Here is a 25,252-nt window from a genome sequence, read left to right on the forward strand (position 1 = left end):
GGGCCTAGCGTTGGGCGCTCACCCGAGCAGCCAACCCATCTTCCTTGTGACCGTTTTTGTGTTCGACATTTTTTGCAAACGTCACTGTGCATAATTCGTCCAACGTGACGGATAGAACGAGGAAGAAAGAGAAGAAAAAAGAGAGTCATGAAGAGCCCTTTCGCACTCCTCGCTAAGAACAAGCCCAAGACGTTCATGGTAAGCTATGCGCCAGAATACAAAAACTTCATCGTCAACCACGTCGTAAGCGACGCTTCGCATCCTCTCCACGAGACGCAGAAGCGCAGACAGGCAGAACGCAAGAAACAAGGGCTCTGGTGGCATGCAACCACGGGCGTCAATCTGAGCAAGTCGAGCTGCGTGCGAGCATGGGCAAGACGCCGTCTACGCAATGCAGTCAAAGACGAACTGAAAGAGCGAGGATACGATGACCATGGCATGTTTGTCAATGCCAAAGCTATTCAAGATAGACCAGATCTCGTGGACTTGCTGAAAGCAGGCAAAAAACTGGATCTGACGGGCAGCCTGAGATTGCACGTTCAGGAGCCCTTGATTGCTGCTAAATATGCAGAGGTGCGCACGGAGACAGGAAGTGTCATCGAGGCCGTGGTGCAGGCTATGAAGAATCGACAGGGTGGATATGGCTCTTCAAGGCCGACGAGGAAGCGGCCGGAATGGAATCCACCTTCGGCTCAACGACCTTTTTCACCTAGGATGCGAGGACAGTCCTCGAAGCATCATATTGGGTAGTACACGATTGCCTTTTGGTTTGCATATGCCTTACTTCACAAAGTCATACCTGCTCTTGATGCCCATAAGGACATATCGGAACAGAACATATCGCCACTTTCGGTGTTTGCAGCTCGTTGACTGTTCAAGGGAAGGTACAGAAGTTACAATATAGTCGTCGTCGAACCGGGACTTGTTTTTTGACTATTACTATTACTATCTTCTCTATTTATGTCGAACAGGCCAGGACATCAAGGTCAAAGACTTCTACACCATCTCTTGTTCGTCTTGATTTCTTCAACCAGCCAGTCGAAAAAAAACCATCATGGGATTTTAGGTCCTAGCGTGTAGCTAAGGAGTCAAAATTACTATTCCTTGGCGCCCATAGTCCATTCCCGCACCCAAACCTTGCCAGACGTAGTCATTTACGCTTCCATATAATCCAAGTATCTGCTTGTACTGTAGATCGAAAGCGTCATCAAAAATGATGACAGGGTTAGGGGCTCTACGTACCCATCCAATACGAGGAGGTGCTTTCCCGGACCCGTGTTGCATCATACGATGTCTGTCCACCATGGGTTCACATCAGGCAATCAATGTTGCCAGACACACACACAAGGTTTAGCAAGGGGGGTGTTGGAAAGCGCACATGGCTCCCATACCATCCACATCTCCTAAGAAGAGCTTTGTTTGTGTTCTTCTTTGGAAATTTCCATCAAAACGCGGAAATGCTTGGCGTTTCTTGCAGCTTTGGCCCGCTTCATCCAATCGACGTGGCCATGAAGGCGTACGCCAAGGCAGCGCCGGTTATGCCTATCACGGCCGAAGACAAGGCATAAGAAGATGAGCCTGCAGAGGGTAGCGGCGCACCTTCTAATAACATATCTGACGGTCTTGCACTGTTTGTAACATTAGCCTTTATGCACATGTCTGCACCACGCTAGGACGGAAAAGAAACAAGGGGGAAAGGAGAAACTCACACGACGTCAGACATGTCGAAAAAGGCATATTTGCATCTTTCGCCATCCTGGAGGTTGTCATTGGTAAGCACGCTTGCTTCGTTTGGGAAATCCATGATGGGGACTGCAGGGTAAAATTTCTTGTCTTTGATAATGTATTGCGAGAGGGCGTAGAGAGCATAGTTTTCGGCATTGTTTGCAGCATCGTAGGGCATCTGGGTGGACAAAGTGGCGAGCAGCTTTGCGCGTGTGGCACCGTATGCGTACTTGAGGGTTTGGCGGTCGGGTGGGCCATCACCTTGTTCGTTGAGCACGCCAGCGAGCACAGACGTGTTCATTGGGCCTTCAGAAGAGGTTACAATCCATTCGGTGGTCGAGTTTGGAGGTGCAGGAGTGGGCCGTTGGACGAATGCTGTGCCAATGTCGGAGAAATGCATCACCATGCGTGCCCACAGAGAAGCGCGGTTGTAGTATTCCATCAGGCGGTCCTTTTGGATTTGGTCTTCGGCCTTGTTGTTTATTCGCGCCTCGAGGGGGTCCATGGCAAAGTAGTCGGAGCAGAAAACAATGTGCGGTTCGTTGCCGATATTGTAGGCGGCGTGGTTACCTTCGCGTCTGTTGCCTCTGTCGCAAAGGTTCATGGGGTCGTCGCATCGTATGTGGATGTCGGAATTGATGGCACCGTCCTCTCCCTCGAGTACTCCGTAGTTTGCTGCTCGCTGCAGATTCTTGGCAATCATGTCGGTGTGGTTTCCAGCTATCGAGGGGCCGAAGAACTCTCGTCCTGGCTGTGAGGTGGGGTCAAAGGGCGTAGCAGCGGTAAACAGGGCGACCATCTCGGAGAAGCCATCGCGAATGTCGTCAATCTTGGACAGGTCACAGCCCTCGCCGCCCGTCAAGGTGGTCGCGAAGGTAGGGCGGACATGCGTCTTTTGGTCACCAATAACTCCATCTGGGGATGCGTAGGCGCGTGTGACTGTGAGGCTGAGGAGTACGGGAGGGAGGCTGTAGAGCGAGGCGAGTGTGAGCATGTCGCCCAAGGCGTGGGCAGCGATGCGGTCGATCGGTATTTCCGTATGATGTTATGGCGTTGTATGGGCATGGAAGTTTTGCCGATCTTTGGCTTCTAGAGCGAGCGAGTATTACGACAGCAGCGACAGCAGCGACAGCGTCGTTCGTAAAGCGGAAGCTCGGCCTAAGGGTGAAGCAGACGAATCCAGGGTACCGCGGACACTATGACGGTTCGTGGAAAGTGGTCATGCGCGGGAAGGGGTGGCTGCGGCTGCAATGCAAGGTTGGTCTCCAGTTTTATCGCGCTCCCTAGGACATGCCGCGACGGCAGAGTGTCGTGACACGAGGATCTGAGACGGTAGCGTTGAGGAGCTAAGATGTTGGGCGGCTGGGACTGTAGATAGGTACTATGGGCGTCGGGAGTCCCAGATCAGTTCACGTGGAAGAAGTTGAATGTGAGCTGCAGAATGAAACCAGAACATGGCCAAGAGAGGTTGCGAGCCACGGAAAATGGGGGAGGGGGGATGGTGCGCATGCGCACGGCAGTGGTTTTGTGCTGAGGTTGTGTCGCAGGCCGCTTGAAGCAGCAGGGATCGTTCGCGTATGAAACGCGACATCAGAATGCCAAGGGCCAGTCATGGGCGCATACTTACGCTGGGACCGCAACACTGCCTACAGATGGCGTTCGCCCAATACTCAGGGCGACATTTCGAGTTGCCCTGGTGTTGGACGTACGAAGCCAGGCATGTGTCAACACGGGCTTGGTACGGCCGGCGTGGGCCGAAAGGCTGTCCCCCCAGCTTGACAAGCGGATTACCCCATTCGTGGTGCTGGTTATTAATTGCATACTGTATGTGCATGGTTGGTGGTCGATCATCCCATCTGGACGCGCAGTGAAGATGAAAATGAAAGTGTAAATATATACGTTGTATGTACGGTGATAGTATGTGATGACAGCATACACTCGTGTCCCAGCTGGCCTACAGTACTTTACTGACCATGCTTCAGTAAGTGGCTCTGATCTGCTGTGCCGCAGCCATGGATGCACATGTGTACTCTACATAGCCGGATTAGGACTAACAGAGTCAATTACTCTCCTCCAAACACATGGCCACAGTGCAGACACCCAAACGTGCACTATCTTGGCGTAGGCCAAGCCAATTCAGATGACTCTTCATCCGGAACAACCCAGCGGGTTCACCGACAAAGCGCCATACAAAAGGGCAATTCGTAGTGGCACGGGAGCGGTCGGCCATGCAGTGGGAAAAGGGTGTTCGGCTGTTCAGAGGCGTCACCCCACTTGTGCAGACAGCCGTCATCTGCAAGCTACCGGCCCAATCAACTCAGCGTCGTTGACGGCGAGGCGAGCCGTTGCTCGAGGGTTGCCCGCCATGGGCGACTTGAGATGCAAGCGGTCGGTAGGTGTGAAGAGCCGAGGAGCGACAAGATGCCAATCACGCCCAGAGCCGCATCTCGCAGAAACCATCTGATCTCCTTTGAGATGGCTACGTCAAGATCCTGCCCATAAAAAACCCACGCCCGACTCTCCCTACCCGCCGGCCACGACACCCGTCGACCTAGTCTCTCCTCCGACCCGGACGAGAACAGACTACCCACCCACGCTAAGCCCTACCCTTCACTCCTCACATCCCCATCTTTCCCTCGACGTTGATGCCGGGCGTACGCCTCGCAGACCCTGTAAAGACCCAGTGAGTCCTGATTCGCTTGCACCGCCTTGCCCACACTCGTCCCCAAGGCCACAAAGATGCACTCTGCCCCTCTGCCCCACCAATCAAGACCCGTCGCCGCCTGAGGCTGATGCCTGCGCCACAGCCGACCCCGCAAGTCACACCAAACATGTCTTTGGCCGCCCTCCGCCAGCGCGACCGCGATGTAACGCCCACGCTGCACGACTGGGTGCAGCAACCCGACCTCTCTGCCCGCCTGGTTCACATCGGCTCGCAATATCTGCACGGCATCCAGGCCCCGGCGGCCGACAGCCTGGTGCTCGAACACGAGTCCATCAAGAGCGTCTCGTCCATGGCGCCGGCTCTGGTCCACCAGTCCAATGCCTCGACTCATAGTCCCCCCTCGCTGCACTCGTGCTGCACCGAAGCCACGCCTACCGAGACGAGCGTTAGTACGGGCCTCGCTGGCCATCTTGCCGGCTACCCGCTGCTTGAAGAGGGCCACGAGGGCGTCCTCGAAATGCCACATGGCAATGGCCGCACCCCCGTCTTCGAATGTGCTTTTTGGTTCCTCGACTGCGCCTACATCTCGCACAACCAGGAAGAGTGGGAGCGACATTGCTTATCGCATTTCCGTGGCGAGGAACCCCCCTTGAAAGTGCAGTGTCCACTTTGCGACTGGACCGCTCACGCATGTGAGGGCGGAGGCCATGCTGCTTGGGCTGCTCGCATGCATCATGTTGCTTCTGCTCATGTCATGTATGGCCAGACGCTACGCACAAGTCGACCGGATTTTGCCCTCTTCGAGTATCTATGGCAACGACGCTTGATTGATGCCGAGGATCTAAAGGAACTCAAGGCGGGCAATCACAACTTGACTCGTCCGCCGGGCAATTTCGTCGAGATGGGTGGTGCTAGACGGGAAAGAGGACGACCGCACCGGACGCAGCATGTTAGGATGACGAGACAGTCATGATGTTTACCCCCTTCCCTTCTTCACTCCTCCTTTTTTTCGTTCTTTGCTCCTACTCTTTTCTCATGCGGGTTCGGCGCACATCTTTCCCGTTACCGTTGTCCGCAGACTGGCACACCATGGACAAACAAAAAGCATAGCCTCGGCGTTATTCTGGCGTTTTTTCTACTCGTTCGGGAACCCTACAGGATATCTCTTCTCGTTTTTTTTCTTCTTCTCTCGTATTCTCTTGGCTTTAAGTTGCTGCCTGGAGAGCGCCCCCCCTCTTATCCATACTTTTTACTGTACGACCGACCTCATCAAGTCAGTTAATTCATCTCTTCTCCAAAATCAAAATAATGGACCAGTGTACACGTCGTACTTGAGACAAAAATATAATTTGCAAAAAAAAAAAAAGAATCGGCAAACAGGAAAAAGAGGCGTTATGTATCCCAAGGGAAACTCTCTTATATCCCCCTCTCTCCCTTTCCCGCCTCCCCCTTTCAGCCTCAACATCCGATTCGCTAACCCTCCAAAAATATCCCAGCTAGCCACCAATTATGTATGACCCATTTTTCCCGCTTCTAGCCCCCTCTCTTCGTTTAGGGAATCCCCAAAAAAATCTTGCAAAAATGTGGTTGCCTAGAATGACTCGCTGGTTTTTTGGGTACGGCTGGGTTACGTACATAGCCGCGTTGCCAAGACAAACGGGTGTTCGCCTCTCTGTGTGTGTGTTGTCAGATTGGGACTAGTGGTTGTTAGTCATAACTTCCTCTTCCTCTTCCTCGTCTTGTTGGGGCGAAACGTGCATTTATTGGGAAATTGTGTGAGATTATTTTTTTTTTCATTATTTTTTTCAAATTGGCATGTGATGTTTAGGATTAGCAATGGCATTTATGATGATAGTATTTCACGTTCACGCCCATGTCCTATTGAGTGGAATGAGTTTAGTTACACACGTCTGGATTCCACTCGAAATTTTTCATCAGAAAATATTTTGAAAACAAATAAGATTATTCCATTGCTCATTATCTCATCGAGAACAATTCATAAAAGATGCTTCTAAGCATCATGCCATGAAATCTCACATTCCCATGCACCATAGATAGCTCAAGTATATCGAGTATTCCACTCCTCCTTTGTGCTTTAGTAGACATAAAAGTTCTGAGCATCGCTGTCCTCCTCGCGAATCTTCTTGTTCTTGCGGAGGAACAGAATCTTGGCAACCCAGGCCAAGATGGCAGTCATGACGGAGAAGGCGGCCGAGGAGCTGAGTGCAATGATGTACCTGGGTTCGTCGGATTTGGGCCAGAGGTAAGGGGTCCTGGTCGATCATGTTAGCTTGGCTGTCGTTTTTTTCTTTGCAAGTTTCGTCTGAAAAGAGGAAGGGAAGCGTACCAGATAAACGAAGCGTTCATGACAGTTGTCACGATACCGATTGCGACGGCCTTCTTCTCGGGTGTTTGGCCACAGGTGGATCCGCACCAACCGAGAATGAGCGAGTTGACGCCGTAGGTACCGATGGTGAAAATGATCATGGCGACGTAGCGGCCCGCAACACCGATTTTAGCGCAGGCGAGTCCGAAACCGAAAGTGGCTACGGCTTTGGAGATGGTGATGTGCCAGGTTCGCTCGTTGAACTTGCCCGAAGACCACGACACGGCGATTGTGACGGCGCCGGCAATGAGGTAGGGAGGGCAGGTCAGGACGAGGGTGATGGTCGGGCTGAAGCCGAGGGTCTTGACAACGGTGGGAAAGAAGTTCTTGAAACCTATTGTCAAAGTCAGTACATTGTTCTGTTCACATTTCCAAAAATTCATGTTTAGCGTACCATTAGCAGCCAAGTGCATGTGTGCCATGCCAGCAAAGATCCAGACCATGGGGTCCTTTCCAGCCTGGCGGAAACCAGCCCACACAGACGTCTCGCCCTGGTTGCCAACAGTGTCGAGGGCCATGCGGTTAGTGGCAAGATCACGCTCCTCTTGGGTCAACCACCAGGTGTTGTGGGGGAAATCGGGGAGCAAAAAGTAACCAGCAACCGCAATGACAAAGGTGACGGCTCCCTGGAGGATAAACAGCCACTTCCAGCCACTGATTCCTCCAACGTCGCTTAGGCCGTGGAAAATGCCTGCGGCAATCAAGCCAGCGAAGGCAGTAGCGAGAATGTTTCCAGTGTACAGGATGGCGATACGGGTTGCAACCTCCTTGCGAGTGTAGAACGAGGATAGCAGATAGACAGCACCTGGGTAGTATCTAAGTGGAAGTCAGTAAATATCTTCAATTTTTAAGTGGGGAATAAGTGCGTACGGAGATTCTGTGATTCCTAGGAAGAAGCGAGTGAGGAGAAGACCAGTAAAGTCCTTGGACAGCGCAGTGAGGGCAGAGACGATGGCCCACAGAGCCATGCAGACTCCCATGTACCGTGATGGGCGAACTCGGTTGAGAAGCATGTTACTGGGAATCTGACCAAGCAGATATCCGACAAAGAGAATGCTAACGCAGGTTTGATACTGTGTGCTGCTGAGGTTGAGGTCCTCCTCCAGATCGTCGAGACGTGCCAGTGCAATAGCATTACGATCCTGTGTAGCGTTAGCAATTCTGTTATCTTCACAATCACTTGGCTAGGTGAACATACCAGGTAGTTGAGCCAGTACATAGACCACAGCATGGGCATAATCCATTTGTCCAGCTTCCTGACAAGCGCAATTTCTCGCGGATCCGTCTTCTCGTGAGCTCCTGAATAGTCGATCTTGTCAACTTGAGGAATGGGCTTTATGGGCTCATCATCATGAGTTTGAGCCCGCTCCATCATGACGGCATGGTCCTTCTTGGTGTCCTGCATGGTGGCGATTTGTATCAATATTCCAGTCACGGCACTGTTCTACAGCTATAAAGACGTGGAAATGATGTGGTAGACAAAGAGATGAACAAAGTACTGTTAGATCCCCAGAGACCGAGCTGGATGATCTGGAGAAGAAAGAATCTGGGGATGTGGGCTTTGTCTCTTATATTCATAGCCCACGTTTCAGTGTGGGGTGAAGACATCCATTTTTTTGCCCCAGATAGTCCCCAGCTGCTACTCTCTTCCGAAAACACACGAACTTGTCAAGGTACCTCCGCGCGTGCATGCCTTCCAAGCCATCTCAGGGCACTTCTCCCGGCCGCCTTGGAACAAGTTTGGAGCTGCCGGTGTGGCTAAAACGGGGAATGCGGGGTTTCCAAACACATTTGCCCAGCGCTCAGACAAAGTGATTGGGTGCAAATCCCGATTCTGAATCGCAGATATGCGAGTTGTGGAGGGCCTTCAGGGCGGACTGCCTTAGAAGCTGGGCATCACCATTCACCTTTCCGCATTTTGATAGCTTTGGCCGGGGTAACGGACAGTGCCCACTTGTCGGAGGTCTCGTATCCGACGCAACTGCAGTATCGGTATTCCAATAGTATGAACGCCACTTACTGTAAGCTACACTGATGGTCACAAACAGGCAGCTTGGTCCCCTCGACGCCGAGTCCCTTCTTGGGAGTGCAAAGAACGCAAAGAAGTCTTCTCCAAAGACAAGACCCTCTCTCTCGGTCAGCATGCACTGCTGACATCGGAGGCGAGGAAAAAATACGCAGATACCATCCCAGGAAGGTAATCCGTATGACGGCTGAAGGCTTGACGGCTGGGGCTCGTCATTGAGAACAGTTCTCAGCCAGTCCTTGTGACCGGTTCCGGTCAAAGCCCAGACAGAACCCTGGGCTTCGGCGGCCTTGTCGGGGAGACAAGTACTTTCGCAAGTCCACAAAGGCTTGGTGTTTCGCGATGCCGACTGACCTGGTGGCAGGGAAACCAGCTCGGTGTTCCACTAACGTCTAGGCCAAGCGAGCCCAGATCAACCCCAAGATCCCAAGATCTTGGACTAGTGGCATTGCGGGGGATTTCGTGCCAATGGTGGAGCTTGTTGCATAAGTGAAAAGCTAATTGTCTTGTGGTGCATGGGTTCTCAGCCGCGCTGCAGCTGTGATCGTGTGTTCGGAGAACAAGTGGTCAAATTGGGAGGGGTGGTGTGACTTCGTCTCGAGCGCGGCCAAGGAGCGTGGCTTCGACTTTTCTTCCACCTACCGCGGACCCAATCACATCGCGGCCAAGTCAGTCCGTGGAGCAGTTCTCGTCTTGGCCATCACGCACCGCGCCAAACGTTGTTGTGCTTCTCCACGGGATAATCCGGGTCCAATTTGCGGTAGGTAGTGGCGATGGCAAGCCATGCCATATACAACACCGGAAGCTAGTAAAGAGCCCAATCCGTCGATAGATATGCAGCGGTGCGATATCCGCTCGCGGGTCATGGACGTGGATGACGTGAGTAATACGCGCAGTACTAGAGAAAACCTCGGGTTGTTCATCTGGCCATACGGTAATCACGGCCGTGAGTATAAAATAGACGGGGCGGTAATGACGGCAGTAATGACAGTGACAGCGACGATCTCCCAACAAAAGCTGAAAGCCCACGTTGGGGCCCCATGGGGTTGTGGAGTAAACCGGTTTACCAAATGCCTGGATGTAACGGTGTGTCGCTGATCCTTTGTCCTACTACCCGACGGAAGGGTTAAGCTAGGGAGCACGGTGATGCCAACCAACAAAGGCCTTTTTTTTTCGTCAGCATGTCAATGTACATTGGGGTGCGATGCTAGGACTCGTTAAGGGGCGGGAGCTGCTTTGATATATACCACTGCCCATCGAGCTACGGATAAGTATCCGCACAAGCAAGCCGGAAGTGCGGAGCCAACTTGTCGCGTGAACAACTCCAAGATTCCTCGGTGCTTGGTTCTGATGCACTGCCGAACTCATCACCGATCCAGCATAAGAACTTGGGGAGTTGATAAGGCTGTACTAAGCGATTGTAGGACCTGGCACCGAATAGACGACGATTTACTTCGGATTGTCGCGTCAAGATTGTGAAAACAGCAGATTCTTCCTAAACGAAATCGACTCATCCGTGTCCAGCCGGTATATCGAGCTGAATACCTATTTACCTAAGAGTAAATCGCAATATGCATGATACCTCGGAGATGGGCGGCTAGCTCCACAGATACGAGGTTAGTGGAGTCTCAAGACGGCACAGAGTCAAGGAAAACTGATCGTAAACCAATGGTGTATCAGACAGAACCTCAACTTCTCGGTACACTGTAAACACCATGTCTGCGATCGTCTTTTGCCCAACCAATAACAGTGAGGCCTGTGATCTAGGCAGCAATCTTAAGAAATGTAGGTAAAGACTAGTTATAGTTGACTTAATTCTCCTTATTCTAAGGATTTACGGGTCCAGAAAACGCTAACTGGCTGGACCGAATACCATTATAGACATGGTCTAATAACATCATTCTAGAAATACGCATGTCGGATTAAGGAAGCAGTCGATAGTAGGCCGGGGATACTCCTACACCGACTTAGACCTCGATACGAGCAATATACATAAACAAGCTCTTCCCAGGCCAATTAGGATAGATTAGAATATCGTTTTACTCCTGTGCATCAACATATAGGTGCCCAACTTACTAATAGGAGAAAGAGGTCCTTGTACCACGCACTTCAGGTGAATAATTGTATTAGAACTACGACTTCTCATCTAATATGAGAGAGGGAGGGAGAGAAATGACAAAAAAGAGGTAATCTATGCAAATCTACATACAGTGAAGTTGCAGAAGCTAAACCTCATTAGAGACAAACATTACAAGATACAAAAATTCTCTTTGTAAAGCAACCTCCCCCAACTCAGTAATACGTGAACAAAAATTCTACAATCCAGTTTCTGAACTCCTTTCTTTACTTTCATGACCAGCCGCCTCACCGGAGCTCTTAACAGGCGTCTGCGCTTCCGTCTCCGACACGATTGACGCAGCCGAAAATGGCGGTGTACTACTTCCCGCAGGCTCCCCGTTGCTTGGCATCTGCTTCGATTTGAGCCCGTAAACCGTATTCAACACGGTCCGCATCTTGTACTCCTTCTCACAAAAGCTGATACAGAAGCCTACCGCAGCCACGACGGTAAAGATGATCCATATGCTTCTGAGCGATTGTGTGTATGCGGTTACAATCTCGCTCTTTACAGTGGGTGTGGTGCCGTATCTATTGATGAACGAGGCCGTTGCACACTGGTATGCTCGGCCGTGAGAGAGCTTTGCCTGGGCGCCTGGCGAGAAGATGCTAGGTAGAAGCGAAGTGAAGCGCGCGTTGAACACTGCACCGGGGATCGCGACACCGAATAGTGATTCTGTTCCGCGTAGGAAAGCCCACGATCCTGCACTTGCTCCTGTGCTAGCTTTGGGGAGCTTTGCTTGGATGGCGGGGAGCATGGTCGGAATCACGATTCCAAGACCAGACGCTATGATGAGCTGGATGCTAATCCATACACCCGGGGATGTGCTGTGGTCAAGCATTATGCAGAGACTTTGGCCGAGTGTTACACAGACGAAGCCAGCCATGTGGATGTGTTTGTATCTTCCTGTGAAGCTAAGAATGGGTCCGCCAAGAGCAGCGATGATAACAATGACAAGTGTCGTAGGCATAACTTCAACGCCTGAATTTGACGGGGACGAGCCTTCGACGGCTTGGAAATAGAGTGGGAGGTAGAATTGGAAGCCGTAGGTTATGATTCCATGCATGACGGTCAATGCGAAGACAATGTTTGTCGTACGGTTCGAAAAGACATGGGGTGGCATTATAGGATATTTGAAAAAGCGAGAACGTTCCCAGAAGATGAAGCCTATGAGGCCTAGTGTTCCGAGCACAATGAGTGTGATGATAGATGGGTGGTTCCAAGGCCAGCGTGCGCCATCAGTGCTGAGTGCAACGAGGATCATAAGCACAGAGCCAGTCAGCATGCCACTGCCGATATAGTCAGTCTTTCTCAGATTGTCTCCGATAGATACTTTACCATTTGTGAGACCTTCGTCGACACTGAGCCAAATCCACATGATGGCTAGCGAGATGATACATACGGGTGTGTTGATCAGGAAGCACGAGTACCATCCTTGTTCTGCAAATACACCGCCGAGTAGCGGCCCCATTGTCGTCCCAGCGGCGAAAGCAACATGCTTAATCGCTAGATAAGGACCTCTCTTCCTTAATGGGACGATGTCACAGAGAATCATTTCAGCGAAGAGATCGATTCCGCCTGTGCCTAAGCCCTGCAGGATCCGTCCCGAAATCAGCATTGGGCCTGATCTTGCTCCGGCACATATTGCGCTACCGAGAGCGAAAACGGCGATGGCTGCCATCATCGGGCGTTTGCGTCCCCACATATCTCCCAGTTGAGAGTACAAAGGCTGGAAGACGGTGCTGGCCAGGAGAAAATCGGTCGCTATCCAAGAGAATTTGGTGTTTAAATTGAGAGCCTCAGAGATGGTGGGTAGTGCCGTGTTGGTGATGCTTCCTCCCAGTGCGGAAAGAAGCAGTGGTATGCATATTGCAATGAAAGATCGCCAGAAGCCATGGGATCGAGTCCATTCTGCCGAGGGATTCGAGTTAGATAGAGATGAGGACAGATTCAGATAGGTGAGTTGCTCAGCAGAATCCAGTTTTGCGTTTGGAGTTGAGCTTGAAGAAGGCTCGCTGTTAGCTTGCTTCTCTGGTACGACAACTTCGCCATTTTCCTCATCAAAGTTGGCAGAGGAAAACATTGTGTTGGTATCGCTGAATTGAAATGTTAACTTGGTATGAGGTGCTGAGAATAAGAGTATTTAAATATCATTATCGACATTTTTTCCTATTCTGCCCCTACAAAGTGCGCCCCAAGGCTGTTTTCCTGTCTACCATGGTCAAGAAAGCTTTGCCAACACGCTGTCTCTGCTTTGTGAAATAATGAAACAGATGCTGGATGGTTGTTTCGAAAATATGAATATTTTTTTTCCTAGAAATGGACTGTTTGGCTAACGGTGGTTCAGGTTCTTTCGGATCGTAAACGAGTCGCCGCATTTGAGCACGTTGAGAAGTCGAAACCACAGTTGAATAAAGGGGCCCACTCTCTTCGTACATCGCACTACCTAAGAAAACTACAGGTACTCGAAGCAGATCTTTCGATCTGTAACAGGAATTGCGTACTTGACAATTACTGCATGTTTGACTGGCGCATCCAGGTTGTAACCCACAGTTGTGGAACGCTATGAACATTAAGTCTCTTGAACAGAAAAGCATGGTTTTCTATTTTAAGAAATGTTTCGCAGCGCACTAAGTAATGTCCGTCTTTCTCGATGCAGGGTCGACCAAGTCAAAGCCAGGTAATTGCATTGTCATGACATGAGGCAGGCTTCTCAACAGCAAACTCGCGATGCGCGTCGAATCAGCACCGTCTCTGATTTCGTTGAACCAATGCTCCCGATCACCTAGCCTCACGTACAACTCAAGGTTCTTCCTGATGATAGCATCGAGGTCTGGGTGATTGGGCCAAGGGTCGAGATTGCCGCCGTATGCATGTCGCACGCACAGGGAACGCACGGCTTCGCGATGGGGTGCAGATGTCCAGAATAAAAGCGCTAAGGGGCGAAGGTACTTGAAGTCGTCTTTTTCGAGTTCAATATTTGCATATAGTCGGGCAGTCGCAACACGGTTCATGTCTTTGGATACCAGGCAGAGAGCATGAAGTGCCCTGCGATCTTGGTAGCACATGATCAGATCGAGTAGCTCATCGGGTAGTATCTCGATTCTTGATAAGCCCATGACGTCGTTTTTGCGAAGAGTCGATTAATATAGGAGGTGATAACTAAATGGTAGAAGCATGAAACAACGAGCGAGACGAGGAACAAGCTGATGATAAAGGAAGCAAAAGGGACAGGGGCGGATTCCAAGACGCCGTATCGTCGTATGTAAATACATGTCCGGCTACCTACACGTCCAGTGGCATGTCGCACGGACCAGAACTAGGGCCATTCAGGTACAAGACACGGCAGTTGCGGTATTGCGCTTGTCGTTCGGAAGGAATGGTGCTGACCCCGCCCCAACTACCCGGCACTCAGCAAATCAGTGCCAAGTCAACGTGTATGAGTACATTAGGCGATTCAAAGTATTGTCATTCATGGCACATTTATTTCGTTGTGACGAATCCTACGCAGTCTACTTCACCGAGCAGCCAGGGGTCGTCCTAAATCACGTGCGCACTACTTGAACTCCTTCATGAAGTCCTCGTGGAACTTGACAATACGTCCAGTCCAGTCTGTGCCGGGAGCAAGGAAGGTCGTCCTAAAGTGCAAAGTTCCCTCCTTTTGTCCAAAGCCGGTTCCAGCGACGACACAAACACCGGTCGCGTCCAACATGCGGAAGCAGTAGAACTCGTCTGGAGCCCGGCCCTCCTTCTTGGCCTGCTGAACAGCCTTCTCCGGGAGGTGGATGGTGGGGAAGAGGTACATGGAGCCCTAATGGTTTGTGTTAGCATCCTGAATAGCTACTGGTTCTGCAAGGAATCAAGGGCTCAGTAAAGCAGTAGGGCTGTACTCACCTGAGGTTCGTTGCATTCCACTCCCTCCATCTTCTTGAAAGCTTCATACAGCGCATACGCGCGCTTCTTCAGTCCATTGAAGATGCCATCGTACTCTTCCTTATACAGAGGATAGCTTGGCTCGCCCTCCTTGGGTGGGTTGACCATCATCTCAACAATGCACTGGCCGAGTACCGGTGGGCACAGCTGAATGGAGATGAACTTGTAAACCTCCTGCGCAACCTCTGGGTCAAAGCCGACAAGCTCGAAGTATCCTCCGCGGTGTCCGCACTCGCCAACCATGCCCTTAGAGACGGAATGGAGAGAAGCCAGCTCCAAGTGGTCGTATTTGCCAGGAGTCTCTTTTTGCAGGTCACGGAGGGCCTTTTTGAAAGAGATGAACTCGCCAATGAAGACATTGGTTTGGTACACCTCATCTGCGATGACAACAACGCCCTTTTCGGCGGCGAACTGAAGAACAGCCTTGATGTCCTCAGCCGGGAGCGAAGCGCCGGTGGGATTACCTGGGTTGATGACGCAGATGGCCTTGACATCCGTGCCCTCGCTGACTGCCTTGTCATAGGCTGTTCGGATAGAGTCGAGCGATGTGCCCCAAGCCTGCTCCTCATCGAGGTAGTATGGTACGCAGCGGGCGTTGAGTACTGATAGGGTAGCGGTGTAGAGAGGATATTGTGGGATGGGGACCATGATACCAGTCTCGGGCTTTGCGCAGATTGTGTGAAGGAGTGTGTTTACACCAGACGAAGCGCCATTGCTGAGGTAAATGTCCTCAAACTTGGCTGGGTAGCCATCTCGTCCTATGCTCTGTCAGTTGGAAGCTTGTGATTGGAGGCACCGCTGTACGAACGCTCAATGTACTCTGCCACGCTCTGTCTGATGCCGGGAGCACCCTGGCTCTGGCTGTATGCGCCTACGCTCTTGACCTCTTTCAAGAGCTTCCTCGCGCGGTCGACAACGTCCGACTTGTATCCCAGGCTGTTGAACAGGACATCCTCATGCTCTAGCAGACCCGGGTTCTCGAGTATACTGGCAACCTGCCTGAAGAATGTGATGGGCTTCTGGTCTAGTTGTTGAGGGTTGCCAATGTTTGCTGCAATGACAGTGTCAAAAGGCAGGTCACTGCCCTCACCCTTTGCCAGCTTGGCGCGGTACTCTTCCGACTTGACGGCTAGTTCACCACGCACGGCATACTGGGCTGCCTTGACGTGGGGGTTGATGTTGCCAATGTTCAACACCTTGCTTGGTGCCTTGGACATGATTGTGCGTGTGTGTGGGCGGTGCGATGAAAATTGTGCGGGTCGGGCCGGCGATGAAGGTCGTAGGAGTGGATGGTTGAGGAGTGTGGAGGAGGAGGTAAAGGGTGTATAGAGGACTAAGGTTGTGAGCACAGGTCTAGACTAAGTATGGTTCCGGTGAAGGCGATGCGCATGCAAGATGCTAGTTCCCGCAACGCATTCGAAACACGTAGGACATGTATGCGTCAAAAGGTAGTCCATATTTTTTATGCTACTCGAGTGGTGCCCCACCCGTAGTGGTGCTCCCACGACAAACACCCTGCCCCTCGTCATAGCGCGGCGCCATGCGGGCATGTTTAGTCACGTCGTGTCGGCGACTGACCGAGTTGCAAAGAGGCAGAGGGCTGGGGATCGGAAAATACCTTGTGAACCCACGTTGCCACCACTCCGCCGCGCTCTACTGCCATGGGCGCAAAGTGAGCGGACAGACGCCTGCGCCAGAGCCGATGACGGCGACATTGTAGCTGGACCCTGAGAGCTTATCGGCGGCGTCGCTCGAGGCCGATCACCCCACACCTGGCGTGGGCGCTGCACCGGCGGCGTCGAATCGAGCTCGTAAGAAGCGATGTAATGGGGGCGTGGGTGTTGCAATGATACAAATTGACGTCTAAAAGGCAGACAATAAATATATCTCAAAGACATAAAAGCAATATTTCGCCCCGTTATCGCACCGCATGCCGCTCCCGCCTTCCCGATGAGCTGCAATACGGAGATAGCGGGGCTAAGGCTGCGGATAGGGCAATGCAATGCGGGCACCGAAACCCTCACCGCAACGCCAAGCACGAAAGAGGTAGTACGATGACATGGGCGTTCACTCTAATATTTCTTTCAGCTGTCTTTGTGCTGTTTTCATCTAGGCCTAGAATATCACATCATCATTACACGTTTGCCTGGCTAAAGGCCAATGTCTAACCACGCTCACTTCCCCTCAGCCTGACGGCTTGGCCATACTTTTGCAGCTTGGTGATGAGCTGGTCACCCTGCTTGACTACGTCCGCGTACTGCTTATTCTTGTCGTCTGGGCGGTTCGTCTCAATGATGCCCTTGACGCGGTCAATCGTGCACGGAATGCGGTCGGCGGCGATGAAGCGGGCAAGGTCCCTGGTCGTCGTAATTAGTACAAGTGCAGACTGCATGCAATAGGACATGACTTACTTGTCGAGGAAGTCAACAGTAACACCGAAATCTCTGGCCATGCTCTCTAGACCAACCACGCGGTACGACTGGAGGAGCTGTTGGTAAGCCCGCAGACGCATCTCGCGGACATACCAGCCACGATGCTCGTACATGTAGCGGTCTTGGCTGAGAAAGTTGGTCTCTACCTCGCCTAGGGCACCGAAGAAGCCCTTGTAATCACCCTCGTACAAACTCTTGACTAGCTTGGATAGCGGAGAAAAGTCCACTGCCGCCTCCTGGTCTTGTGATCCACCAAGGGTAGTGAGATTGACAACCGTCGGGACAGGAGTTGCTGTTGAGCCTGATGCGTCTGCCATCTCCTCATCGCCAGCTGCTGGTCCTGCCGAGGCCTGTCCAGTGATGGCGGAGAGCTTCTCCTCCGAGGTGCCCACAATCGCCTTTATCTCTGGCGCATCCACCACCTTGGACTTGAAGTCAACACGCTTGAGTGCTACCGAGCCAGCAAGAATGGCGTAGACCACAAGGTTCGAATAGCTGCAGAGCTCATAGCTGGTAAAGGTTGACAAACTATCAAGCAGCAGCGGGGCAGCTTGTGAGTGTGATCGGACAGTGAGGTAGTGCAGTCCAGTGTATGCCTTGAGACGATTGCGACGATCCCAGTCACCACCACTCTCTACCAATGCGCTGGCTCGGTCAATCGACTTCTTGGCCAGTATCCTGTCACCGAAGAAGAGCGCAATGCGTATTATGGCAAGGACGAGGTCGATTTTGGTGCCCAGGATGCCCGTCTTTTCGAAAATGGCCTCGTAGCTGGCAATGGCTTTGTCCTGCATCATTGTCAGCCGCATTTTCCTTTTGTAAAGCGCACTGCTGAAATACCTTGTCGCCTATGCGGTTGTACAGTTCTGCGCGCTTTCCCCGCGCAGCCTGCACTTCGGTCTCGCCAGCCTTCTCCTCTGCCTCCTCTTCCTCCTTTTGTATCGCCTCCAGCTCCTTCTCGCACTCGGCCTTTAGGCTCTCGTACAGCTTCTCATCCCAAGGCAGTGGCACCTCGAGCGTCGGGGTCCGTGTGGCAAGCATCGTCGCTAAGCTGGCGGAAGGTCTCCGGTTCTTGCTTGGCTGGTCTGCGCTGCCCTCGCCTTGTGCATTGAGGACGCCATCTACAGGGTGTGCAAGGTACCGGTAGAGGGGCGCCATCTTGTTCTCGGTGATGCCATCCTGAACCGACTTCAAGGCAGCTTGCTTTGCTTGTTTCGAGGCGGCGGGATTTGTGAGCTGGAAGATGTGCTGCGACAGCTGGAGGTCGGGGTACTTTGCAAATTGCGGGTCACCCATAGTGGCTGATTGTGTGAGATGGGGAGGGTAAGGAAGTGGTGGTGGTGGGTAATAGCGGACGGCGTTGAGTCGTGGGGATGTTGATGTGATGACGGGAGTGTCTTGCCCGCCGCCGCTGAACTTCCGCAGGTAAAGCTCGCGCACGGCCCTGAACACTGCAGACGCGGAACGCTAGAACAACGGCTGTACTTGGTCTTTCTAATCTTCAGTCTTGTTTTTCTCTCACCTTGTTAACTTTTCTACTAATCTACGAAACCCCTTCATACTTTCACGTACAATCACGTTTTCTGATACTCCAACACACTACTCCGCCCACCAACACTTCATTGTCGCCAACGCGTCGGACCCAGAACCCGCCAGTAGACGCGCTGCACCAGAAGCTACACCATGGCGGGCGCCGAGCAAAATAACAAACGCGCACGCTCGCCCTCGAGATCACCGTCCAGATCACCACCACGTCAACGGAAGCGTCCGGGAGCAGGTGCACGTGTGCCTGCTGCCGACCGAGAAGCGGCTCGTAAGCGACAGCAGGCACGAGAAGAAGAGGCAGCTAGACGGGCACACGAAGAAGCTGCACAGCGTGGTGTGCATGATGTTGTCAAGCAGCACTACAACATGGTGCCGGAGCGAGGCCGTGAGTGGCGCAACACTGACAGCAAAATCAAGGGACTGCGCAGCTTCAATAACTGGATCAAGTCATCCATCATCCAAAAGTTCATTGGCGATGAGCGACACCTCAAGATCCTGGATATTGGGTGCGGAAAGGGCGGTGACCTGGGCAAGTGGGAAAAGTCGAGAAAAGTCGAGCTCTATGTCGGCTGTGATCCTGCAGACGTGTCCATTCGACAGGCCAAAGAGCGATTTTCGCAGATGCAAAGGAAAAACAGGCGTCTTTTCCATGGCGAGTTTTACGCAAAAGACTGCTTTGGCGAGTGGCTAGGCGATATACCCATTATTAAGGAGGTGGGCATTGATCCTGGTGCTGGGCAGGGAAATGCTATGAGCCAGCGCTGGGGCGGTGGCGGTTGGGACATGGTCACGATGATGTTCTGCATGCACTATGCTTTTGAGAGCGAGGCCAAGGCCAAGGGCATGCTTCGAAACGTCGCTGGCGCGCTAAAGAAAGGAGGTCGATTTATTGGCTGTATACCCAACTCGGACGTTTTGTCGCAAAAGGTCATTGAGCACCACAAGGCCAAGGGTACAGCACCACCGGAGACAAATGGCGGTACCGACGATGACGATGACGACCGCCCAGCGTTTGCAAGCGATGACGAGGACGACTGGGACCCTGAGAAGAGCCTCGATAGCCCCAAGCCCGCTGACACGGAACACAAGAATGGCGACAAGCCTACCGAGGCAAAGGACAAGGAAAAGGCAAAGGAAGAACAGGAAGACGGCGAAGTCGAAGACGAAGGATTCAGCTTTGGAAACAGCATCTACAGTGTCAAGTTCCCTGGCAAGACACCTCCAGATGGCACATTCCGCCCGCCCTATGGCTGGAAGTATTCGTACTGGCTAACAGAAGCGGTCGAGGCACCTGAATATGTGGTACCGTGGGAAGCATTCCGAGCGCTGGCCGAAGACTTCAATCTCGAGCTGCAGTACCGCAAGCCATTCCGAGATATCTGGGAGGAGCAAAAGGATGATCCAATCCTCGGACCGCTGAGCGAGGTCATGAAGGTCAGGGATCGTGCGACAGGCCGGTTGCTGACCTCGGAGGAGGAGTTGGAGGCCGCGGACTTTTATCATGCATTTTGCTTCTACAAGGTCTAGGTGGTAGCGTTATTGGCGTTTGGTGTAAAGCTTGTGGGACGGGCTGGTGGATGAAATGGGTATCTATACGTGCGACGTGCTGAATCGCAGCGGTCTGGCAAAGCCAGATGTGACATGTCTATACAACGAGTTTACAAATATCTTTCTGCAAAGGGTGAATGCAGTCATCGGTGACGAGGCATGATGATAATAACTTGGAGTCAATGAGGAGATACAGAGATATGCAACAGCGACTGCAATGGAAACGTCGAAGCGGTAAGGGGAGAAGAAATAAACAAATAAAAAAGTAAGCGAGTGCTTCGATTGCAACAAGCCGGCGTGCCATATTCACATGTGTCGCGCAAGTCCAGCTCCAAGCGTGTTAGGTGTACTTGTCAGCTAGGCGATAATGTGACGTGCGGATCAAGTTGCCGAGGTGGTCGCGTTCTCCCCGGCAATCACGCTCAGAGAGTGACCGACTCCCTACGCTTCCGCACGCGGTCTCCGCACTTGTCGCATCCCCAGACGTTCTCTTTCTCAACCCGCACCTGCCCTCCCAGACACTCCTGTCTTTGCTCTCTCACTCTCACACTCTCTCTCTCTACATCCGAAAACAAACCGCCTCCCGTTTGTACCAGAAGAAGATTGGAGCTGGACTTCTTCTCCTCCCTCGCCCTCGCGATTACATACTCGGTCTGATATATTCGGATCCAAAGCACAGCAGACAACATGGTTGCGGACGCTCTAGTTTACCACCCAACGGTGTCGCATTATCTCAAGTTTGTCGCGACAACTGGTACGTTTTGCCTTCCTTGCTGCTTAATTGATATGCAGGGCATACAAACATGTCCCGCATAACCCACTTCCTTACGTTATATGCCCCCATCACCCTCTTCCATCCATCTGACATGTGAACAGTCGGGCGCGACAAGGTGCTGCGAACGCTGCAGTACTTTTCTCGATTCCTAGCCTGGTACCTGTACCGCACCAACCGCCCAGCATCGACCATCGCGCCGTTCGATGCGACCAAGAAGACGTTTGGCCAGACGCGCAAGCTCATGCGCGTGGGCAAGTTTGTCGAGCACTTCAAGGCTGCGGCCATAGCGACCGATGCCAAGAGCATGGATCCCGTGCTGAGGTTTACCGCTATTGGAAGGCAGTTGGGATATGCATTTTACATGCTGTGTGATAACGCTTGCGTGGTATGTCTTAATCTGGCTTTTTGTCATGTTCAAGTCGATTTCGATTGCAAGCCTCAGTAAAACTGACATGTGAAACCCCCATGATTAGCTCGACGCAACCGCCATCCGCAAGTCTTCGTACGCCCCGCGCCTCCTGCGCGAAGGCTACCGCGCCTGGTTTGCGGGTATCTCGTGCTCGATTGCCTCGGGCCTGTACTCGTACTACAATTTGCTCCAGCGCTCAAAGGCCATTACCCAGTCTTCCGATCCGGAGAAGGTTGTTGAGACGAAGAAGTTGCAGGTCGAGCTTAATGCTGTAAGGGTCCAGCTCATTAGCGACCTGTGCGATATCACTATCCCCAGTTCGGCGCTTGGCTGGATCGATCTTGATGATGGTATTGTGGGATTGGCCGGAACGACGAGTTCGCTTTTGGGTGTCTGGGCACAGTGGAAGAAGACTGCGTGAGTGGTTGTGGTTATGTAGAGTGGGAGGTGTTGTACGATGTTTCGAGGAAGACGAAGGGGAATACAGGGGAGTAGGAGGAAATGTAGATTTTAATTTGCCTCTGTCACTTTTATTTGGTAACTGGCTAGTGATTTTCACACACGCATATGTCTCAAACTGCGTTCATATGCGTATTTCCAATCTCCCTGAGCTATCTTCCTTGGCTTTTTTTTTGTCGTCCTGGTTCCGGGAGTTATTCTCCACAACTAAAGCCTTTGTGATACGAGCTGTGCATGTGCCACATTTCTGCCGCATTTTTTTTTCCATTGTTCTCTCTCGCTCTATAGGTTCTGGCATGTGAGATGTCGAAAACAAGGATTGTCAGCTATATATGAGACACTTGATCCAGCTTTGGATTTTGACATGAAAGTTTTGAACTTATAGCCCTGTACAGATATCTGCAGAGAATCTGTGTAGCCTAATTGATTGGACTAAGATATACAACACCAGCGTACGTCGCGCAGTTACTCTATGAGCATTTCGAAAGTCCATTGGACCTTGTTTACTTTGGCACATGTGAGCCTCCGGTGCATACTTACTAAGAGAATTGCAATTCACTTGGTACCATGGAAATTGCGTCTTGAAAATAATTACCAAAGACCCGAAAGACGGCTGTACTGGCTGACTGAGTATCTCGCCTGTCGTTCTGGATTCCAGTACAATGCTGCGCGTTTCTCATCCCCTTGCAGTTCGCAAAGAGAGACAGGTAGGTTCTGCGAATCGCATCGGAAACACACGTTCTGTTTAGTAAAAACACAGAAATACTTTCTCTCACGAATTAGACTTGTAGGCTAGACTAGTTTATTTATTTATTCTTTTGGAGGGGAAAAAAGGTGGGATATTCGATAGCGGGCAACGTGGTTTCCGTGATATCTTCATTGTTGGTCTTGTGTGATATGTGAATATAGGAGTGTTGGCCTCTGGCAGAACAGTAGAGCTTAGGCAGATAAGTGACCTGGCATTTCGCCTCACTCGGTGCCATGTCAGTCGATTCAATAAAGTTAGTCACTCTAAATTTGTTACATTGACTTTTCAAGCAAGCAACGCAAGTGTCTTGACCTAGTGCAAGCAGTCTGCTCCATTTGGTCCAAGTGACGCAAAGTTTCTATCCAGAGATCTTCAACTTCTCCATTTTTGTTTTTGGTTGAGGTGATAGAGTAAACAGTTATCCTAAATCATTGTGAGGGATTTTTTTCTATACAAAGTTCTGAAGATGAGCACGTATTTACGAATTCCGACGCTGCGATGGAACAGTGATACCTCAGTGCTGGGTTTACCAACGACACTACTTTTGCGTGTTGCGTGTTGCGTGCGTGGATTTTCTACATATACTTTCGCGTGAGACATATGCTTTGAAAGAATTTGTATTCACAGGGTTTAGGGGAAGGAGATCTTATCGTATTCGTTCGTTTTGCATGTCATTTTATGAGGCTGCAGATACAGACGGATGGGTGTGGAGGCTGTGTAGGTTGGGGAGGACATGACAAAATTAGAGTTCAACGATCATTCTCGCAATGCGGTTGCGATGTGCATCGAATCACATTCTTTTTTGTTCTTTGGGGTGATATATGCTCGTATTTGCAATGACTATTTCAAGGTGATAGCTGAGCTATGGTTTTAATAATGATGATTAGTTCTCGGGTGGTCCCGGAACACGGGCACCACGGACACAAAAAAAAAGTTCTGTTGATCTTAGCATGGGGGCGCGCACAAACTTCAATAGCAGGATGTAATGTTGACGACAGGAAACACGGAAGTTTTGCAGATGGCAGGCTGGAATGACACCTGACACGGCCAGAGCAGTGGACGGACGCTTTGGGCCATTTCTTTCTGGGGTTATCATTGTGGCGGAAGCCAAGGTATCCTGCCCTACGGTGCCACTAGCTCAACTTCACGTCTCAGTCACCTCTCTCTTTGCTCTTTCCAGATACCCTGTCCTGTGATATTGTCTAGTCGCCCAGTTTGTGTGTGTGTGTGTGTGTGTGTGTGTGTGTGTGTGTGTGTGGGCGGGGGGGGGGGAAGTGTGTGGGTGGACGGCAAAAGCATGTCCTTAGACCGCGGCTCTGCGAACCTATCTGAGTCAATACATCGGCTGACAGCCTTTTCGATTTTCCCATTTCCCGTTTTCATTTTGTTCCAATTCTAGGTTCAGAGCTTCAATAGGAGAGGGGAAGCTGGTCCTATGACTAGCGCAATCACGTAATTCCTTTGTTTCTTAGACGGAGCTCATACTGTATTTGGATTGAGTTTAGCAGATGGAAAACGAAGCTGAACTGAACATGTTCTGAGACGAAGACTGTTTTGTTACTTTTGGTGTCTATGTGGAAAAACTAAACAAGCATAGATTAAATCCTCTTGGCGTATAGCTGTATGTGCTGCGGATAGAGGAGACGCGCTAAGCAGGTTTTTTTCTTGACGCCTGTTTACGCTGCTGCAAGGTGGTGTATTGTCGTGTATACGCTATCACGTTTCAAGGCGTGAACGTACGATAACAAAAGCACGCTGTCAACAGAGCGTGCGGCAGGAACGGCACCTGGCTAGATTGAGCTCCACTCTAGTACGTAGCGTCATCCAGCCGAGCGGCTCTCATGGGGTTTGAGTAAGTAGCGGGCTTCGGGGAAACGTCTGTTCGGGGCATCGCTCAAGTGCACCCATGGGCCGACTTTTGGGCCAGCATATTCTAACCGAAGGCAGAGTTGTTTTGTATGCACTATGGATACCGACCATTTGGCAACGATGATGGCAGGTAATTTAACAAGATATGCGCGCTAATGGGGGAAACGGTCAGTATTCCTCTAGTCTTCCGTAACGCCGAGCACTTGCCAGGCCTCGTGTCACGGCCAATATCTGAGTGAGAATGTAGTGCTTAGGGATTGCCGCAAGCATTAAGTTGGATTTTTCACCACCAGGCCTTGTATGGGCCAGGCACAACAGGCCGACCCCAGCAGGCTGGGGCCTTTGCTTTGTCCAAGAGTTCCTTTTTGTTGCCAGCCAGACTTGTGGGGGTCAAGCGGATAGGTGTGCGTGTGAGTGAGAGATTCGGAGGTTTTGTCATGTAAGCAGTATGGTCGTCAACATCGGTGTTGGTCATAGGCATTGGCGATACAAACATGCGCAAGGGGACCATGTGTAAGTACAGCAAACGTTAAACATGGAATGTATCGCCTGGCGGTTCCGCAGATTGCCAGGCCAGGGCATTCACGCCGACATACGTGTACGTGTGCCAGAAGGC

The 25,252-nt window shown here is 51.5% G+C and overlaps 10 protein-coding genes across 10 annotated transcripts; 4 read left to right on the plus strand and 6 right to left on the minus strand.

Annotated features, from left to right (window-relative positions):
- Positions 1 to 86: 86 nt before the first annotated feature.
- PSV08DRAFT_387281 (uncharacterized protein) lies at positions 87 to 915 on the plus strand. The gene has a single exon (XM_014223848.2). It carries the CDS (start codon positions 148 to 150, stop codon positions 748 to 750), a length of 603 nt encoding a protein of 200 aa, XP_014079323.1. The 5' UTR covers positions 87 to 147; the 3' UTR covers positions 751 to 915.
- Positions 916 to 1,397: 482 nt separating this feature from the next.
- On the minus strand, positions 1,398 to 2,912 carry PSV08DRAFT_33563 (uncharacterized protein). Its single transcript, XM_014223849.2, has 2 exons — positions 1,710 to 2,912; positions 1,398 to 1,628 (listed from the first exon to the last, which is right to left on the minus strand). Exons 1-2 carry the CDS (start codon positions 2,717 to 2,719, stop codon positions 1,490 to 1,492), a joined length of 1,149 nt encoding a protein of 382 aa, XP_014079324.1. The 5' UTR covers positions 2,720 to 2,912; the 3' UTR covers positions 1,398 to 1,489.
- A 1,644-nt stretch (positions 2,913 to 4,556) lies between these two features.
- On the plus strand, positions 4,557 to 5,400 carry PSV08DRAFT_281760 (uncharacterized protein; the record flags this gene model as incomplete). The annotated part of the gene is made up of 2 exons (XM_066092558.1): positions 4,557 to 4,735; positions 4,784 to 5,400. 2 exons carry the CDS (start codon positions 4,557 to 4,559, stop codon positions 5,361 to 5,363), a joined length of 759 nt encoding a protein of 252 aa, XP_065949420.1. The 3' UTR covers positions 5,364 to 5,400.
- A 1,014-nt stretch (positions 5,401 to 6,414) lies between these two features.
- PSV08DRAFT_387283 (major facilitator superfamily domain-containing protein) lies at positions 6,415 to 8,181 on the minus strand (the record flags this gene model as incomplete). Its single annotated transcript, XM_014223852.2, has 5 exons — positions 6,415 to 6,663; positions 6,738 to 7,110; positions 7,171 to 7,592; positions 7,647 to 7,918; positions 7,975 to 8,181. 5 exons carry the CDS (start codon positions 8,179 to 8,181, stop codon positions 6,486 to 6,488), a joined length of 1,452 nt encoding a protein of 483 aa, XP_014079327.1. The 3' UTR covers positions 6,415 to 6,485.
- Positions 8,182 to 11,117: 2,936 nt separating this feature from the next.
- On the minus strand, positions 11,118 to 13,001 carry PSV08DRAFT_369617 (major facilitator superfamily-domain-containing protein; the record flags this gene model as incomplete). Its single annotated transcript, XM_014223855.1, has 1 exon — positions 11,118 to 13,001. The coding sequence occupies one exon, from the start codon at positions 12,999 to 13,001 to the stop codon at positions 11,118 to 11,120; it is 1,884 nt and encodes a 627-aa protein (XP_014079330.1).
- Positions 13,002 to 13,548: 547 nt separating this feature from the next.
- PSV08DRAFT_349429 (uncharacterized protein) lies at positions 13,549 to 14,037 on the minus strand (the record flags this gene model as incomplete). The annotated part of the gene is made up of 1 exon (XM_014223856.2): positions 13,549 to 14,037. One exon carries the CDS (start codon positions 14,035 to 14,037, stop codon positions 13,549 to 13,551), a length of 489 nt encoding a protein of 162 aa, XP_014079331.2.
- A 271-nt stretch (positions 14,038 to 14,308) lies between these two features.
- On the minus strand, positions 14,309 to 16,412 carry PSV08DRAFT_198644 (pyridoxal phosphate-dependent transferase). The gene is made up of 3 exons (XM_014223857.2): positions 15,660 to 16,412; positions 14,813 to 15,609; positions 14,309 to 14,729 (listed from the first exon to the last, which is right to left on the minus strand). Exons 1-3 carry the CDS (start codon positions 16,066 to 16,068, stop codon positions 14,475 to 14,477), a joined length of 1,461 nt encoding a protein of 486 aa, XP_014079332.1. The 5' UTR covers positions 16,069 to 16,412; the 3' UTR covers positions 14,309 to 14,474.
- A 500-nt stretch (positions 16,413 to 16,912) lies between these two features.
- On the minus strand, positions 16,913 to 18,646 carry PSV08DRAFT_281802 (26S proteasome subunit RPN7-domain-containing protein). The gene is made up of 3 exons (XM_014223858.2): positions 18,124 to 18,646; positions 17,263 to 18,071; positions 16,913 to 17,208 (listed from the first exon to the last, which is right to left on the minus strand). Exons 1-3 carry the CDS (start codon positions 18,577 to 18,579, stop codon positions 17,016 to 17,018), a joined length of 1,458 nt encoding a protein of 485 aa, XP_014079333.1. The 5' UTR covers positions 18,580 to 18,646; the 3' UTR covers positions 16,913 to 17,015.
- A 212-nt stretch (positions 18,647 to 18,858) lies between these two features.
- Positions 18,859 to 20,504, plus strand: PSV08DRAFT_281813 (mRNA capping enzyme-domain-containing protein). Its single transcript, XM_014223859.1, has one exon. The coding sequence runs from the start codon at positions 18,967 to 18,969 to the stop codon at positions 20,353 to 20,355; it is 1,389 nt and encodes a 462-aa protein (XP_014079334.1). The 5' UTR covers positions 18,859 to 18,966; the 3' UTR covers positions 20,356 to 20,504.
- Positions 20,505 to 21,063: 559 nt separating this feature from the next.
- On the plus strand, positions 21,064 to 22,193 carry PSV08DRAFT_219389 (peroxisomal biogenesis factor 11; the record flags this gene model as incomplete). Its single annotated transcript, XM_014223860.1, has 3 exons — positions 21,064 to 21,130; positions 21,253 to 21,536; positions 21,625 to 22,193. The coding sequence occupies 3 exons, from the start codon at positions 21,064 to 21,066 to the stop codon at positions 21,979 to 21,981; spliced, it is 708 nt and encodes a 235-aa protein (XP_014079335.1). The 3' UTR covers positions 21,982 to 22,193.
- Between the last annotated feature and the right edge of the window lie 3,059 nt (positions 22,194 to 25,252).

The sequence above is a fragment of the Bipolaris maydis genome (assembly GCF_028858645.1).
Source record: "Bipolaris maydis strain C4 unplaced genomic scaffold PSV08scaffold_4, whole genome shotgun sequence".
Taxonomy (NCBI): domain Eukaryota; kingdom Fungi; phylum Ascomycota; class Dothideomycetes; order Pleosporales; family Pleosporaceae; genus Bipolaris; species Bipolaris maydis.

Bases quoted from the DNA above. Each gene is read 5' to 3' on its own strand.
- PSV08DRAFT_387281 (XM_014223848.2), top strand. From the start codon at position 148: ATGAAGAGCCCTTTCGCACTCCTCGCTAAGAACAAGCCCAAGACGTTC.
- PSV08DRAFT_33563 (XM_014223849.2), bottom strand. From the start codon at position 2,719: ATGCTCACACTCGCCTCGCTCTACAGCCTCCCTCCCGTACTCCTCAGC. The intron at 1,629-1,709 runs GTGAGTTTCTCC...TGTTACAAACAG, and splicing joins TTCGACATGTCTGACGTCGT to TGCAAGACCGTCAGATATGT.
- PSV08DRAFT_198644 (XM_014223857.2), bottom strand. From the start codon at position 16,068: ATGTCCAAGGCACCAAGCAAGGTGTTGAACATTGGCAACATCAACCCC. The intron at 15,610-15,659 runs GTTCGTACAGCG...GACAGAGCATAG, and splicing joins CGTGGCAGAGTACATTGAGC to GACGAGATGGCTACCCAGCC. The intron at 14,730-14,812 runs GTGAGTACAGCC...ACAAACCATTAG, and splicing joins TGGAATGCAACGAACCTCAG to GGCTCCATGTACCTCTTCCC.
- PSV08DRAFT_281802 (XM_014223858.2), bottom strand. From the start codon at position 18,579: ATGGGTGACCCGCAATTTGCAAAGTACCCCGACCTCCAGCTGTCGCAG. The intron at 18,072-18,123 runs GTATTTCAGCAG...ACAATGATGCAG, and splicing joins ACAACCGCATAGGCGACAAG to GACAAAGCCATTGCCAGCTA. The intron at 17,209-17,262 runs GTAAGTCATGTC...TACGACGACCAG, and splicing joins ACTGTTGACTTCCTCGACAA to GGACCTTGCCCGCTTCATCG.
- PSV08DRAFT_281813 (XM_014223859.1), top strand. From the start codon at position 18,967: ATGGCGGGCGCCGAGCAAAATAACAAACGCGCACGCTCGCCCTCGAGA.